The sequence below is a fragment of the Opisthocomus hoazin genome, chromosome 4 (assembly GCF_030867145.1).
Source record: "Opisthocomus hoazin isolate bOpiHoa1 chromosome 4, bOpiHoa1.hap1, whole genome shotgun sequence".
Classification (NCBI taxonomy): domain Eukaryota; kingdom Metazoa; phylum Chordata; class Aves; order Opisthocomiformes; family Opisthocomidae; genus Opisthocomus; species Opisthocomus hoazin.
In genome coordinates this window covers 1,075,995-1,092,022 of record NC_134417.1, presented here as the reverse complement: position 1 = coordinate 1,092,022, position 16,028 = coordinate 1,075,995, and the positions used below count along the sequence as shown (strand labels likewise).

The window sequence follows — 16,028 nt, the reverse complement described above, 5'->3', positions numbered from 1 at the left end:
CAACTTGCAGTCTGATGTATCCCTTTCACCTTGTCATCCCTAGAAGTTGCTGAAAGCCACAGTTCTGGACTTAGCCTACCCAAATGGAAGCATTCGGGAAGGGGGCAGATTCACTTCTACCTCTAGCACAAGAGCTGAGCTAACTGGGCCATGAAAACCATGCTGACACACCACAGAAGGAGCGAGAGCAGCAGTGGATCGATTCAGGCTCAGACATGTATCACCCAAACAGCACAAAGCTGCCGAACAGTGGCTACCAGAAAGGCAAACTCCTAATTGCTCCAGCGTAATTACTCCAACAAAAGCTGTATGGGATATGACTGAAAGCATTTCAAGGGAGTTAAGGTCATGTAGGCCCGTAACTGAAGAGATGAGGAAAAAAACACAGAAGGAGAGAAAGTACACGTAATGAAAAGCATTTCCTGAGGAGAAAAAAGCATGCTACCTTTACAACCTTATTTTAGGAGAAGTCTACACCCAAGCAACTCTTCCCTAGATAAGGCTGTCAGTTCATCTGATTACAGACGTGAGATAATCCATAAAATACCTTACGGCACTAAAATCTGCTCAAACTTCTAGTTTGTCAAAGCTTGTTTAGATAGGTTGGAAGTTTATCAAGTCTAAAGAATGCAAGGGGACTAAAGGGTTCCACAACAGCTTTCCAAAATCAAGGACCCGCATACCCATTTAAATAAAAAATGAAAGATAAGAATCTGCAGAAAAATGCTTAGCAGTGCCTGACTTCTGTTCCAAGTCAGGACTGAACTGGGAACAAAGTCAGATCGGTCTCAAGCGCTTCTGAAAGTGCCATCTGGAGTTCCTAGTCCTAACAAACAAAACAATCTCACTATTACGGCTAGTCTGCACCGTTTCCACCCCACTGATCACATTATTAACTTAAGGCAACCAAACAATTATCAGATTGTTTCACTGATTACACAACAGCAGAATGGGGGAAACTGGATATAAAGCAAAAGGGCTGAAAACAAAACAAAACCAAACACCTGAAAAAAGACAGATGGAGAGACAGAAGGAAAAGAACAGCAAGGGAATACAAGCATAGATACTATAAAGCAAACAAGCTACAGCATGTTTTTGTCCCTTGAAAACAGATGCATGAGAGTAATAATATAGTGAATGGATAAAAATAAAAATATTAGTTACTAAAATGTCAGTTATTACACTAAAAGCTATGTTCCACTCAATCTTTGAGCAAGACTTATCAGAAAGAATTTTTCTGTGGACTTCAAAAATAGCATGCAACTGTCGCTATTCACAGTGGCCCCACAATACAGCTAAAAATGGACGTGCCCTCTCCACAGGATTTACTTCCTATAAAAATACAAGTTTTATCGTGAAAACTATTGCCATACCACGTTCACCAGGCCGTCCTTTTGGTTTATCTTGCAAGTAGTGATTGCAGTGGGACTGAAAAATATTAAATCTCTTGATTTCTTTAAACTTATTCAAAAAGCTCTGCTCCTCCTTTTGTGTATGCACTGCAAGGACCTCCTTCGTAAGTCCTAGTTTTTTAAATGGCTCCTTTTCTTGATTTACATGTGCAGAACTGGATGGAGGGGCAAGAAGTTGGCCATCTAAGAGTTCAGCTCCACTTGGACCATCTTCTATCATTTCTACAGAAATAGGAGGAAAAAAAAAAAATCAATGGAGATGAAGTAAAAAAAGCTCTGTTTATGCATTTTTAAGCTATTACAAGTCTGTAATAATTTTACTGTAAGTTTAAGATACAAATTCTGTCCCTATTTATTCCATTTCCACAGGAACATTTTAGCTGCAAGAAAACGTAAGTCACAAGCAGATACTAACTGTTCACATGTCTGAAGTTTAAACTTGCTAACAATCACTATTTTGGAGAAAACTTATTGGCAAAAATCATACCTAATTCAGGTTGTGGTTTTTTGTCTCCAACATGAACAATGGTGCTGCTATAGCTGCACTGACTTGTGAGAGAGACAACACTTTCAGGCTTGCCAGGTAAAGCCAAAGATGTTAAGTGAGCACCAACCACTGGGGGACCATTTGATTTACCAGATGCCTTCAACACAGCAGAATCTATTCAAAGAAATAAAGTTCAGTAAACTGAACACAAACAAGAGCGAACACAAGTTATAGGCTGCTAGGGTTGCAAAACAGTAGAGGCTAAACTGTGCTTGACAAGACACAAAATGAACATTTTACTTCATGCATTCCACCAGACACATTTTAGGAACAGAACAACTTCTGAGCATCCAAACCCAATCCTCTACTTTCACGTACTGCCAAACCAAATCTTTTCAATGAAGGACTTTTTGCACTTTCCTGGTCTTCACTCTTCTTTCATGCCACAATTTTGGAAAAAAAGTTTCTAGCCTCTTCCAGCCTAAGATCAAGTCCCACCCAGTTCCCATATTGCTGTACACTAATCTCTGTCATTAGCTGCATATCCCAACAGCTCTGCTCTGAGCATCCACCTATTTAAGTTCTCTCACCTGCAAGCTACATTCACTAACCCAACAGAGGTCATACCAGTGCCTCATAGCGCAGCACTGGAACTTTCCTTCTCCAGTAGCAATACATGGCATAACACACATTTAAGACCTAAGGTTTGCTCCCCCTGCCCCGAGTATGCTGGTGCCTTTGTCTTTCTCAGTCATCAGTGCACCAAAAAGCTAGTGAACCCACAGCTTCTCCTGTCAAACAGAGCTGCACAGACTCCAAATGGCAGCAGAAATTGTGTTCCTAATTGCATGATGCTACTTCCACAATTTCTTCCAATCTAGTTCTCCAGGCATTTCAATTCCTGCTACAGGACACTTTGTTCCTATATATACACTGATACCTTCCAATTTGATTCTAAAAGCTGCATTAGAACTTTCTTTTGATGACCTTCAAAACGAAATATAGACAGGATCATTCCCAAGGCCGATTTTTGAGAAACTCCACTAGACAATTCCCCTTCAGCCTCATATAATTACAAGGCTGAATCAGCAAGCATCTCATTTACGCATAGTTCTGTACCAACCTCACAATTCTTGTACTAACCAAACAGTTACATTCTTCACTTTAGCTCCTGATTCCCTCAGACAAGGACTATACCAAACACTATACCTAAGTTCTAATAAATTAACTTGGTGGTTTAGCCTGGCTGAGCACCAGATGCCCACAAGTGCAGAACCTGACAGACTAGTAAAATATTTGGAAAAAGTATGCTGTCACCCTGGCAATTCCAGAGAGACCCAAATCACTGCAATGGGCTGGGGCCTGGCCCACGCCCACTGAGCCGCCCTGTTCAACGCTATTCAGTACCCCCAAGGGACAAAGGGGGAGAACAAACCAACAGGCGCTGTGGCTGCTCCAGCCCCGGCGACAGGCACTCAAGCTAAACCAGAAAATCAACCCGTGCTGGTACCAGATGCCCCTATACAGAGAAAGAAAGAGGGGAACCTCTGCTCCAGCGCCTGGAGCACCTCCTCCCCCTCTTTCTTCACTGACCATGGTGCCTGCAGAGTTCTCACTCCTCTCTCCTGCCAAAAAAATGCTCTTATGCAGGTTTTTTTTTTTTTCTTTTCCTTCTTAACTATGTTATCCCAGAGGCGCTAGCACTGTCGCTGATGGGCTCAGCCTTGGCCAGCAGCAGGTCCATCTTGGAGCTGGCTGGCACTGGCCCTATCGGACACAGGGGAAGCTTCTAGCAGCTTCTCACAGAAGCCACCCCTGTAGCCCCCCTTCACTACCACAACCTGGCCACGCAAACCCGGCACAATTAAGTTCACGTTTCTGCACAACAGACTTTTTGGATAGCTATCCTCAGTAATCCTCATCCTTTATTTTCATGGCTGGACATTCCTTTCAAATGGGCTCCTGTGCCTCACACACCGAGCAGCACGATGCTGCATTTTACCGTGATATTTTTTTTTTTTTAATGTCCACAAAGAACAGAAGTAATACGCATATTTTGTTGCAATTAATTAGCTGCCAGGTTCTTCAGTTGGTTGTTATTACAAGTCCCAGCTGTGAAAACTTTTTACATTTGATACCGATTCAAGTCCTAAAATTCAAAATCCTGCTGTAATTTGTACAGTATAAATAAGCTTATTGCATCTACAATCCAGATATTCAATCAACTACTTAGTATTTTGACTGTAGGGAAGATTTTCATGGCAAAAGTTGGGTCACCAAACATCCAGCACTGAGAAACAGCTACAAGGTCATGCCTAAGCTACACTTGTCATTATTCTGCAAAGTAACATTCAACTGGTTGCTAGCAAAAATCAGTCAAGAAAAAGCTATGATGTAGAGATACCTCCCAAGGGCTGTATAGCATTATCAGCTGGTTTTTGTTCATGAACTCCGGAGTTCAGCGATGCAACACTTGATGAAGGTTCACATTTTCTTTTTGCTGTACCAGGTACATTACAACTCTCCAAGTACCTAAAATACAATGATTTAACAACATTAGATACGCAAGTCTTAAGTCTAGAGGTCAAGACTAACTCACACACTGGTTGCTTACCTGATGACACTGTCCAAACAGCTAATCTGTTGATAAGAATATACAGGTTGTTCTTTCCAAGCCAACTCTTCAGTAGTCACATTTTTAGGAGCAGCTGTTGCTGCAGTATCCTTTCCCACTACATCTTTCACCTGACCATCACGACCATTTTGTTTTTCTGTGAAAAGAGATACTATTACGCAATTATAGCATTAAAGCCTTGCTAAATCCCCTAAAATAGAAAAACACCCCCACACACCTCCCAGTAAAAGGTTTCATTTATGCATACTTAAGAGCTCACAAGTTAACCACTGTAACCCAAGTACGAGGTTTGCACACTAACAGATGAACACTGTGTAAATATTTTCCTGTCTTTATGGATTCTCGGACAAGTGAAGTTTAGTTAGGATAATGCATATGGATCCAAAGGGAATAGACGTTATGGCTACAAGAGAATAGATATCGTTGAGAGTTGAAACACGCTCATTATGAGGACAACTCTAGTGCCCAAAAGTTATAACAAATCATTAGAAGAATAACCTATTCATGTATACAGAATTTAAATCTCATTAGTAATATTTCCATTGATCAGCTTAAAAATTCCTGAGGTTACAACGCAAACAGGAACGTCAACATCCATAACATTTTCCTCCACCTAACAGAAAAGATGATGTTTGACTTGTATGAAAACATGAGCTACAATTAAGATACTTCCAAACAGGCTTAGGACATGCCTTAACTATGTGTTGTACCGTTATCAATTCAGACATAGCTGAACACAGTATTTTCCTGAACACAGTAGAGAGACACAGGACAATATAATTTTTATCAATAAAATTGCTGTCTTTATGCATTGATTACAAGTAAACCAGAAAAAAAAAATTCTACTGTCACATTACATGAGGCTCCAGCACAATAAACTAATAATTAACTTGCTCATGTCTTACCTGCAAAAGGTGCTCTCTTATATTCCAGTTTTGCTTTATTGTCAGTGAAAATACGCTGTCCTTTATTTTTGACCTTACAGGCATTTTGACAAACCTCCTGAAAGCAGGTCATTAAAAAGAGTTACTACAAAATTCTGACATAAAACATCATGCATACTGAGTCCTCAGTGGAGTACACCTAATCTTAATCTCTATTTTACAGTTAGTCTGATCATGGGAGAAATCCTGATGCATACAATTTTATCATGCAGTAGCAGAATTTTGGGAATTGAAAAGAGAAGAAATTTAAAGTATGTTTTCTGTACACAATTACTCTGTATTTTGTCTAGTATGGCTGAATGACTTGGATAGGAAAACACGAAGATACATTACAAAGATGACTTCAAGAAAAAAAACAAACCAGTGTCACTTTGTAAACAAAATATTGCTGTTAAGACAGAACTTTTCATGCTAGAAGTTTAACCAAGCACTGACAGGACACTACAGAACTGTACTATAACAGTCTTCACTGTCTGTGGAAACAGTGAAAGAAAAATAGGTCTCTTTCCCTCAAAACCAAGATCTCCTTAAACATTACTCCTCCACATAGCTCTTAAACGTAGTAAGTTATCTGCTACACAAAAATCCAGAGACTGCATCTGCTTAAGCCACTAGAGTTCAACGACTGAAAGCCAGGAAAGAGACCACCTTGGCAAGAGCAGTAGTCTGCCATGCCTAATCACAGAAGCAGAAATCAGATTTGAGAGAATTAGCCTATAAGCAGTATAACTAAGTAAAGGAAAATTTTGGCTTTCGGAATTAAACACAACTCAGTGAGCTATAACACATTTGGGAAGAACAACAGGAAAGCCAAAACTAGAGATGTTAAAAAGCACAGTTCCTTTGACTGCATCCACATTCAGCACATCGCTGTCTGGTTTACCCAGCCTATGGAATAGTTCTGCTCAGTGCAGACAAGTTTAACGCTGCTGTTTTGTTCAGGCTAATGGAATTCAGAAAGTTACATCTCACTATCAACTAGACATAACAAGGGCCCGATCTACGGTAAAGTTAAGTTTTAAGCTCAAATAAAATTTAATTTTATTCCATTCCATTTATTTCATTCTATGTTATACCATGTATTTTCTGCAACATAAAAAGTGATCAGGGTCAAGCTGTCACTTGGTTATGCAGGTATTAATGCATTTCATCGTCTTAGTTTCATTTGGGAAAGCAGTAATTACAGACTTCCCTCTCCCAAAAGAGACTGCTTTCCTGTATCTAGCTGGTTTTCCCAGAAACACAGCATATAACATATAACAGACATCACAAAAAGATAATACACTGTACAAGTTTAAATTCTTTATACACACCGACTTTCACAGCTATAACTGCGCTTCAGTACCCTGAGACATCGCCTACACCAGAAATGTTTATTCCCCTAGACAGAAAGGGTTTTTCCATGCTAAACAAAAAAGAAAGATGACTTCTTCCTTTCACTTTCTTCCATCCCTAATTTGAAAGGGCTATGCCAAAAGCGAAAAACCCCACTTCTACTAGTTTGTTTTGTGCCACGTGCTTGAATAAGAAAAACCAAACCTACGGGTTTATCCTTGTGAGCGTCTTCATTATTATTTCCTGTGCTGTCACTGGAGGATGCCACGCTCATTAAGTGCTCATGTGAGCCATTGCTGCCTAGACTTCCATAGCCGCTGGATCCACTGTTGTGTACAGGCTGTTAACAACAACAAAATATATATATGTATACACACACACACACACGTGTCTCAGCACACCAGCTTTAAACAAAAGTGAAATTGTTGCCAGTAATTCTATGTGAGGGAAAAAAGGATTTATTTCGTTTTGGGGTTTTTTTTTTGCGAGGATTCCATAGCTGCACAAAATCCTTAAAATACCAACTGGATCTTTAACATACTTCAAGTAAGTCTTGTCTGGTAATCATGAGTGTAAGCAGTTTCCAGGATTGTAGCCAGAAACTCCAGTACAGTAGTAGACAGCTAAACAAAACGTCACACAGCGATAAACGTCCTTTCTTCAGTGGGAAATGAAAAGGATAATATTAAAGCACATGCTGTACCTGCAACAACAGCCGATATATTTGTTCAGTGATTTCCTGAACACTGGGATGAAGGATTCTATCCTCTGTATAGTTGGGAGCAGCAAAAACATCTTCATTTAAGGGACCCCTGCATAAATCAGACATATCCCAGCTCATTACAAATACAAGTACTTCAATCACAGAGAGACGACAACTTCAGTTTACCTTCTACATACAGCAAACGGAATTTGAGGATTGTTCTATTGCATCTCTAACCTTTGAATCTCATAAAATACATACCCTTACTCATTTTGAGCACGACGTCCCTCTTCTGAAGCAACTCTTGACAGTACTGGCAGAATTGGAAGGACTTCAAATTTCTTTTTAAAGCAGTTACTACATCACAAAACCCAAATTTAAAAAGGAAGCAACCCGTATGTGTGATTTTCACGCCCCCTCCCCCCCGAATGAAAATCCTGTGTGTCTGTCTTAAGGATCACTACGTAAACCTGGAGGGGAAGGGAAATGAAAATCAAAAGAAAAAAAGTCTTAGTGTCCCAACAGTCTATTGACTTACGTCCTAACTTTGTGTCTTCCAATAATAAACGAAACTTTTCGACTCCAAGGGTTGATGAAACTGGACCAGCTAGTGTCCATAGTTATGTAATCTCCATTTCTAGTGCAAAACCGGATTGGTGAATAGTCAAAAGGCTGTCCTCCGTACTGAAGTACTGCCATGAACGATACAAAAAGAAATTTGATTAGTATTTGCACAATTCTATTTAATATTCAGGATTTCACAACTAATTGCAAAGGAGGAAGATGATATTTGAAGGAACAAATACCAGATACATCTATACATTCTGAAATGCTGGGCTACCAGAGTAAGCAGACCTTCATTATTTACTGGACTATGTCAAGAAAACCACCTTCAGAACACAACAAGCCAAAGATGACGGAAAAAAACAGCTTTACATTTTTCAAGTTTAACAATTAACATTGCCAGAAAGGCTCTTATTTTCTTTATGAAATCAGAAAGATTACCATTTATAGTATGACAACTCCTACCATTGCATTCTCAAGAAAATTTCTTTATGTATGAAACATTCATTTACAGTCAATTTGTTTACAGTAGACACACATGTTCATATCAAACACAAACATTAGTGATTTATCTTTTTCATCTATTTGCATTAAGAATCAAGTTGTAGAGTAAGGGATTCAATATTTACTTGTAGAAAAATTCATAGTCAATTAATTTTCACCTCCCACTTGCTGAGGTCTTTGTAGTCATTAACTTTTAGATAAAAAAAAAAATTCTGCTACAGTAAGAGATCACATACTTTTTTTGTGAATTGCTAGCATTAAGGGTCTGTCATTTGGGTGAAGATGCACCAAGACTGGTGTTCCTATTAAGTCCTGAGGTAGGTATCCCAACAGAGGTACTGCTCTGGGGAGACAAAAACAAAGAAAAAAAAGTAAAAATCAAGTAGAATAAATAAATATTTAATCTTTAAAATGTTTCCATTTTAAGTTTTCTTTGTTGTTTTTCCTGTAAAGAGAATGAGTAATTTCACATTTAAATTTGGGGAAATAGCAGTGCCAACTTAATAGCAGTGGTCCTTTTTGAACAAAGGGGTTTTTGTTTGTTTGTGGGGTGGTTGGTTTCTTTCAATAGCTTTACAAAACAACACCATCAGTCCAAATCAAGGAGTCTGCTACAGCAGTTCTACCTTTTCTATGCTGCCTAGCTCTAGACAGTAAATACTTACCCTAATTTTAAAAGGGCATTAATCAAGTTTCATCTTGTAAAACTCTCATGAAGGCAAATAGTAACCCATCTGTGGGCTGGTAGCCAAGGCTAAGGACCACAGGATTACTACAGCTGAACTAGCAACAGGGTAGTTGACTAGGGCTCAAGAAAACTCTCTCACAGGCAGGTTAAGAGCTCAAATCATAAGGGAGCTGCAAGGAATCAAGCTTATCAACTAAAATAGAGAATTAAAAGTAATGTTACTGAATTCCTGCACATTATCAATGACCACTTCTAATGATGTGAACAACTAATTTATGTGATGACATCATTTTCACTAATCACTTGAAGCATTCATATTAAGGAGAAAAAGCAAAAGTTCACAAATGCCAGTTTGCACCTTACCCTGAAAGCTAGCTGCCAAAAAAATGCTTTGGGGCAGGGGAGGGGGGATTAAGTCAGTACTACTCAGTAACATTTAAGAAGTTGCCAGATGCCAACAAGCCACCTTGTTAACTCCAAGCACTGTACACCTTCCCCTCAGCCCCGTTCACTGACAAAGGCCCAGGAGCAGGAAGACACTCGGGTATCTGAACAGCTTTAATGCAGAACTTCAGCCGCAGTGCGCCACAGACACATCTCAACAGCATTATGGGACAAATGCCTTCAACGCTGCACTCCCAGTAACCCACTGGAATTAGATCCGTTCTCCAAAACATCAAACGCTTCTGGCAAAGAGGCTGAGATATTCAGGGGAAAATGAGGATAGCAACTAATGCCTTGTTATTGACGCAATTAGTTAAATAATGGGTCCTAAAAGCTTGTACATGATCTAAAGCAACAGCTTTACAAAGCTGAAACTGGCATGAAACTCATACCAAATTATATCATTTTGACACACTGACATTTAAAAACACCGCCAAGTTCAAAGCACATAGGAAAAGTTACGCTGCTAGAGGAGTTTAAAATACCAATCAACTCTGAATGACTTCACCAAATAATGCTGTAAGAAGAAAAAACGAGGTTTTGTTCGTCACTGTTCCTATTCTTGGCACTTGCTTTATGAAATCCTTGCAAACTCTACCTTTGTTTGTGCTGTGACAGAACACCTACCCTACAAGGGATCAAACATTAGACCATTATTTATTCCCCTAGTTACAAAGAAACATGCAATTTCAGTCACTTCTATGAAAAAAAAAGTCCCCTACACATTTTTGTACTGCTGTGAAGATCACTGGAAGAGTCAGAGATCTAGAACACAAGACCAATGAGTAGAGATTGAGCTGGGCTCGCCTGTTCCAACGAAGAGGAGGCTAAGGGATGACCCAGGATCTTCCCACAACTACTGGAAAGAGGAGTTACAAAGACTGAGTTAAATTTTCTTGGTGGTACCAGACAATAAAACTATGGGCAATATCCCCAGACTGCAGCTGGGAAAGCTTGTGCTGGATGTTAGGAAAAGGTTTGTGTTTTGTTTTTTTAAACACAGTGAGTCGTACACCACAGTTTCCCTTGCAGACTGTGTAAGCTCTGTCCTTGGAGATTTTCAGGCATTACAGAGACAACATCACAGCTGACCTAACCTAGAACCAGGCAACAGTTCCATTTCAAGAAAAAGGATGGAACAGAGACCTCCAGCAGTCCCTTCCAACCAGCATTCTGTGATCATATCACGCCGTATTTGAGAATACTTAATTTACTATACACTAGATGCAGCACCTCAGCATCATTATGCTTCCTCGTAATGAATAACTCAAAATAATTCAGAGTAAGTTAAACTCCTTTTCTGAATGCAACTGCACTTACGGCATAAGAATGGCTGATGAGAAGAGGCAGCAGGTTTAGTTTGTGCTTTGTAGAATGACATTTAAAGCGTTAACACAAGAAGTCTTTTTATATTCTTATTGTAAGTTAAATAGGAAACTGCTTTAAATTCATTTACTAAAATCACTCCACTGTGAGCTGTATTGAACTCCTTACACTCACACACATCAAGTATCAAATACATTTCAAAGACAAATATGTACAGGAATGATCCTTCTAATTTCAGGAAAATATTTATTTTTACTTAACATGTTCTTAGCAGAGATCCACTTGCAGAGTTAGGACAAATAACCATTTTTCCAACCCATGAACACATACTGATTACAGAATTAACTTTATTTTATGCAAGTCAGGCAACAGTTTCAGCGTTCTATTATGAACAATTCACACTTGGCGGTCAGCAGGCGGTCAATTGCATATTTTTAAATGTCAGACTCCACTTACTCTAAGAATCTATTGTTTTGTGTATTCCACCTAACCCTGGAGAGCTTAAGAGTAATAAACTGCATATGCATATCTTGGTAAACATTTATCTGGCTGCTAGTCCTCTCAGGAGTTAAATAATTAAAAGCAAAATCAACCACACAGATCGCAAAAAACGAAATAAATGAAGCAAAGTCCTAACATCAGACCAAAATGTAATGAACCCTCACTGCGAATGTTCAAAAATGATATTTGAGAATAAGTAGTAACACCATACTAATAGGAAAGAAGCTTCCATAGTAGCCAGAGAGAAGGGATTTACTATACTCACTCCATCGAAGCCCAAGAAAAAGGGCAAAACTCTTCCTTCAGTAATCTTGCCATTTCTGTTAAGTGACTACTGGAAATAAGCAAGCTGGGGGTGCATGGAGGAAGGGAAGCTTTACCTTGTGCCGTTAGCTTATTTGAAAAGGTAAACCCACCCTGCAAAGTTGCAGTTGGCTTGGAGCGTGTGTGGGAATGGGGGAGAAAGAAAAACCCATGAAAAGGACAGAACTATACTGGACTAAGTAGTTGTTTTGTCAACTTAAGCTGTTTAGAGAGACTGTGTAAGTCATACCACGGAAAAAGAGTTTGTCAGCATTACACTGTCTTCCATCCTGCAGGAACTCTTCACACTAACCCACAATGTCTGCACAAATTAGCCAACAATAGCTGTACCTTAAAGTTGAAACTTATCCTCAATGATTAGCGATTGTTTTTTATAGTAATCTCCAGTAACTACCTTTTGCAATTCTCATTTAATAAAAATCATGTGCGCTTCAATAATACTGATGTGCCTGACCACTCTGCAGATAAACTCCTGAAAGTCAAGCAGTAATTTTTTTTACCTTATTGATTCCAGCTTAGCCAAACTTCCCAACAAACTCTTCCAATCCCTCTCTCTCCTGCTGCAGTTAAAGATTTTGCCAAGACCAGCCTATTTCTTCAGAAACAAGAAGATTGCCATCCAAATGAAACCACAGAAATCCAAAATCATCCATCATACCGCTACTCTGTTTGCGGACATCTTCCCCATCTCAAACTACAAGAAAAATTTTAGCACTCTTACAGTGCTTAAAAACAAGAGGGGAGAACCTCGGAAGTCACATGCTACTATTGCAGTCAACTTCATTTTCACTACAGAGAAAGAAAAAAAAAAAAATCAAGCCCCACATATAGAACATCAGAAACCATCATGAAGAAAATAACCAGTAAAACAAGAGAAGAGGAGGAGAAAGGGAAAAGGCAGCCTGTGTTTCCAACTCAGGAAAAAGTCAAATCTCTTGTCAAGTAAAGTCTTTAAAACAGCATGATAATCCAAAGTGTGCCTCTGTCCTTCAAAGCTTGTTGAGATTATTGGCTCCTCCTCAGTCAAGTACGCTCCTGACTCTGAAGGATTATCTTCTGTTCTTTTCACAGACCTCACGTTTCCATCACCTAAACATCCTTTGAAAGGCTCCAGGCAATAGCAATCCAGGAGACTAAAGGAAAGCTTGGTTTACACCTCAGTTCCTGAGCCTCTGTGTACGCCTTGACATCACAGGCAGCATACTTGGTTCTACTCTGAAACGTGAACACCTAGTCTACGCAGCTTCCGTGATCTTCAAAGCAATGTGAAGCCTTCAGCCAGTAGAAATTGCGCAGGTTTTGTATACAGACAAGAACAGCAACAACTATGAAGACTGTAGTTTGAACTGAGAACAGAGTGTATCTTTTCTCATTTGTTTTAAGATCTCATCTTGCATTTAAAAGACACACTTCTAGTTGTATCTGGGCTAGCAGAGTGTGACACCAGCATATTATTTGTTATTAATTGGATCAAACTTAGAAAAAAACCCTAAAGCCTAAACATCTCATACAGGTAATGATTATTAGCACAGGAATTTTCCTGACCGCGGGTTTCATTCTCTGAATTTACATCCAAATTTGTCCCAGACGGAAGGAAAAGGGAAGAACAAGCTGTTAGCAGGCAAATGGTTTTCCACTTAAATACCACAGTGTCATGTAGTTTCATGCTTAGTGAAAACTGGGGGATGTACTTTTCTTGTGTTAAACACTCCTCAGCAGTCACTTAATTTTTTAATTCCACATCTTTATTGAATCCTAAACATATCTGTAAAGATACCAGGTAGCTTGCTTATCAGTACATTGTAAACGAGTATTTTTTGTAAATTACCTTTCATCTACATCCTGGAACAAACAGGTTGGTGTGTGCGTAGTTGTAAAAATTCGTTTGTCAGGAGGAATTCTGGGTGCTGACAGAAAAACAAAAGCAGATGAATAAGTGGGGTTTTTGGCATGCATAAAATACTTCAAGCTACATGTTTCTATTGAATAATGAGTAAAGTCTAAAAGTCTGTCTAAGAGCATACAGGGAAGCAGCCTGCTAGCTCACAGCTTCTCAGCAAGGGCAGAGAACAGAACCAATTATCTTCCACTTTAATAAAACTTGAGATCACTGACAGTAACTCATATAGCTGGCTTGCTTAGGTTGAAACTCGGTTGTGCTGTAGCAGAACACAGAACAGCTCTTACTTTCAGGGATTTGTTGGTACTTATTTTCAGGTACTTTTGTGCATTCAAAGGATTACCTTCATAACCAGAATGTACTTTTTCTGCAAGCAACACACAGCAAAGCTGGTCCTCTGCTATTTCCGGATCTTGCACTTTGATAAGGTAAGGAGTCATCCGAAATGGGTGATAGCAAATCTCATTTTCACGCTCCTTTCCTGCACTAATAACCAAACAGTTATTTATTTCAACAGTTTCATCTTATGCTAAACAAAGTTTTCATTTGTCTATCATAACACAAGGACTGCATGATAGGTCCTAAAACAGCACCCAAGAATTTAACCTCCTGAATTTTTATTTTTTCTTTTTGGTAGAAGAAAAGCTAGTTCTGATGGCATCCTTTGCATACCATCTGCAATAAAGAATACATTGTCCTCTCCACTGCCCGAAATAAAAAAGATTCACAATTGTTTTACATGCAAATTTGAGGGAAAAAGAAAAAACTACCTCCTATGACAGATTAAGATTATTGGATCGACAAAATAACTTAATCTGTGACATTATACCCCTCAAAGTGATGAATCCATAGTTGTATTTTATGAAAACTGCTATATCCCCTCAATTAATGTAAAGATCTTTTACTCAATATTTATCCTGATTTAAAAAGAACGAAGACTCAGAAATTCTTACCTATAACAACAGTTGTTTACTTTATAAGAATCCAAAGCATAGTAATGAAAATACAACCACTTACACAGTGAAAAAAAAAAAATCAGTTGTATTAAGTTTATAACAGCACAGCTTTATAAAACTAAAGCTTTTGGAACAAATGTTAGTTGGACAAAGAAAAGTTTACAGTAACACCAGCAGTACTCCTACAGTGCGTCCAAACCAACGCTCTGGAGCAGTGCATTGTCTCTAATTTTTTTAAAGTTTACTCGTACCTTAATGATAAGTATTTATTTACTCCAAGAGTAATTAAGTAATAGGATCCACAATTTGTTTTCGTAAATGCTACCAGAGAGGCAGTAAGCAGCAAGATATCAAATAGCACAGGAAAGAACACTGAATAAGTTGCCAGCATTCCCTAAATAAAAGCAACTAAAGGGAGCAGGGGCAGGAGAAGGAGGAAGAAATGCAAAGCCAAACGAACTGTGTCATCTAGCAACTGCAAAAGTTACCCTCATGCATCTTTCTCTTTGGGACACTTGACATAAATTTAAGAGTAGACATTAGTCTTCTAGAATGAAAGAGACTAGCAGGTGATGAACAGAATAGTTCAATTAACATGAACTGAAGACTTCCCAGAGCCGTAGGCGATACCGTATAAGCTTCCTTCATGGTGCAAAGGTCAGTATTCATTAACTTCTAAGATGCAACTTCCTGAAATCACTTTGCAGTTTTCTCTGTAGCTTCTAGGAGTTAATTAACTAGAGGACATGTGTATGTTTTGCCTTATGTTCACATGTTGGAAAAGTAAAAAACTTATATACCATATAGTTCTGGTAAAAGTCAAATACTTCTATAAGGCATAGTTTCATAATATAACACTAAGCTTTATAATATTGTTGTCTTACCTGATGCGACAGAAAAAAGATTTCTCTTCCATGCAATCCTGGGTGGAAGACTCTGGAAATAGTAAACATATTTCATAACAAGTTACAAATTACTATGAGATTATGACATTTAAAACAAGAATTTTTCCTTAAGGGATAAAGCCTGACTTCTTTAAAAAGTTTATGTCCCCCGAAGTCTCCATACGTATTTGTGAAATGACATACTTCACAAGCAACTAAATCCGAATACCACTTGGATTCGGAGGCTGGCGCATGAATCACAGCTGCTTCCTTATTAAGCCTTCGGCCAAAAACATATCTAAACAGCTCTCCAGTTTGAGCTGTTTACTCTTACCAGCTTTTCCACTGCACTTCATAGTGTTGATCAAAAATGTTTGATTATCTGAGACTGCAAAGTTGGACCTTTTTCCTAGAAAGGCAC

The 16,028-nt window shown here is 38.8% G+C and overlaps 1 protein-coding gene across 8 annotated transcripts in view; it reads right to left on the bottom strand.

The window, feature by feature from the left end:
- PER2 (period circadian regulator 2) overlaps positions 1 to 16,028 on the bottom strand; it is a 50,138-nt gene that overhangs the window by 9,244 nt on the left and 24,866 nt on the right. For all 8 annotated transcript variants that reach the window (XM_075417531.1, XM_075417527.1, XM_075417530.1 and 5 more), the window contains 12 exons: positions 15,608 to 15,659; positions 14,111 to 14,253; positions 13,696 to 13,774; positions 8,821 to 8,927; positions 8,055 to 8,208; positions 7,517 to 7,625; positions 7,022 to 7,153; positions 5,440 to 5,536; positions 4,514 to 4,670; positions 4,304 to 4,431; positions 1,900 to 2,073; positions 1,374 to 1,634 (listed from right to left, as the gene is read on the bottom strand). In XM_075417531.1, the coding sequence (XP_075273646.1) occupies positions 1,374 to 1,634; positions 1,900 to 2,073; positions 4,304 to 4,431; positions 4,514 to 4,670; positions 5,440 to 5,536; positions 7,022 to 7,153; positions 7,517 to 7,625; positions 8,055 to 8,208; positions 8,821 to 8,927; positions 13,696 to 13,774; positions 14,111 to 14,253; positions 15,608 to 15,659 (1,593 nt within the window). The remainder of the gene's footprint in view (positions 1 to 1,373; positions 1,635 to 1,899; positions 2,074 to 4,303; positions 4,432 to 4,513; positions 4,671 to 5,439; positions 5,537 to 7,021; positions 7,154 to 7,516; positions 7,626 to 8,054; positions 8,209 to 8,820; positions 8,928 to 13,695; positions 13,775 to 14,110; positions 14,254 to 15,607; positions 15,660 to 16,028) is intronic.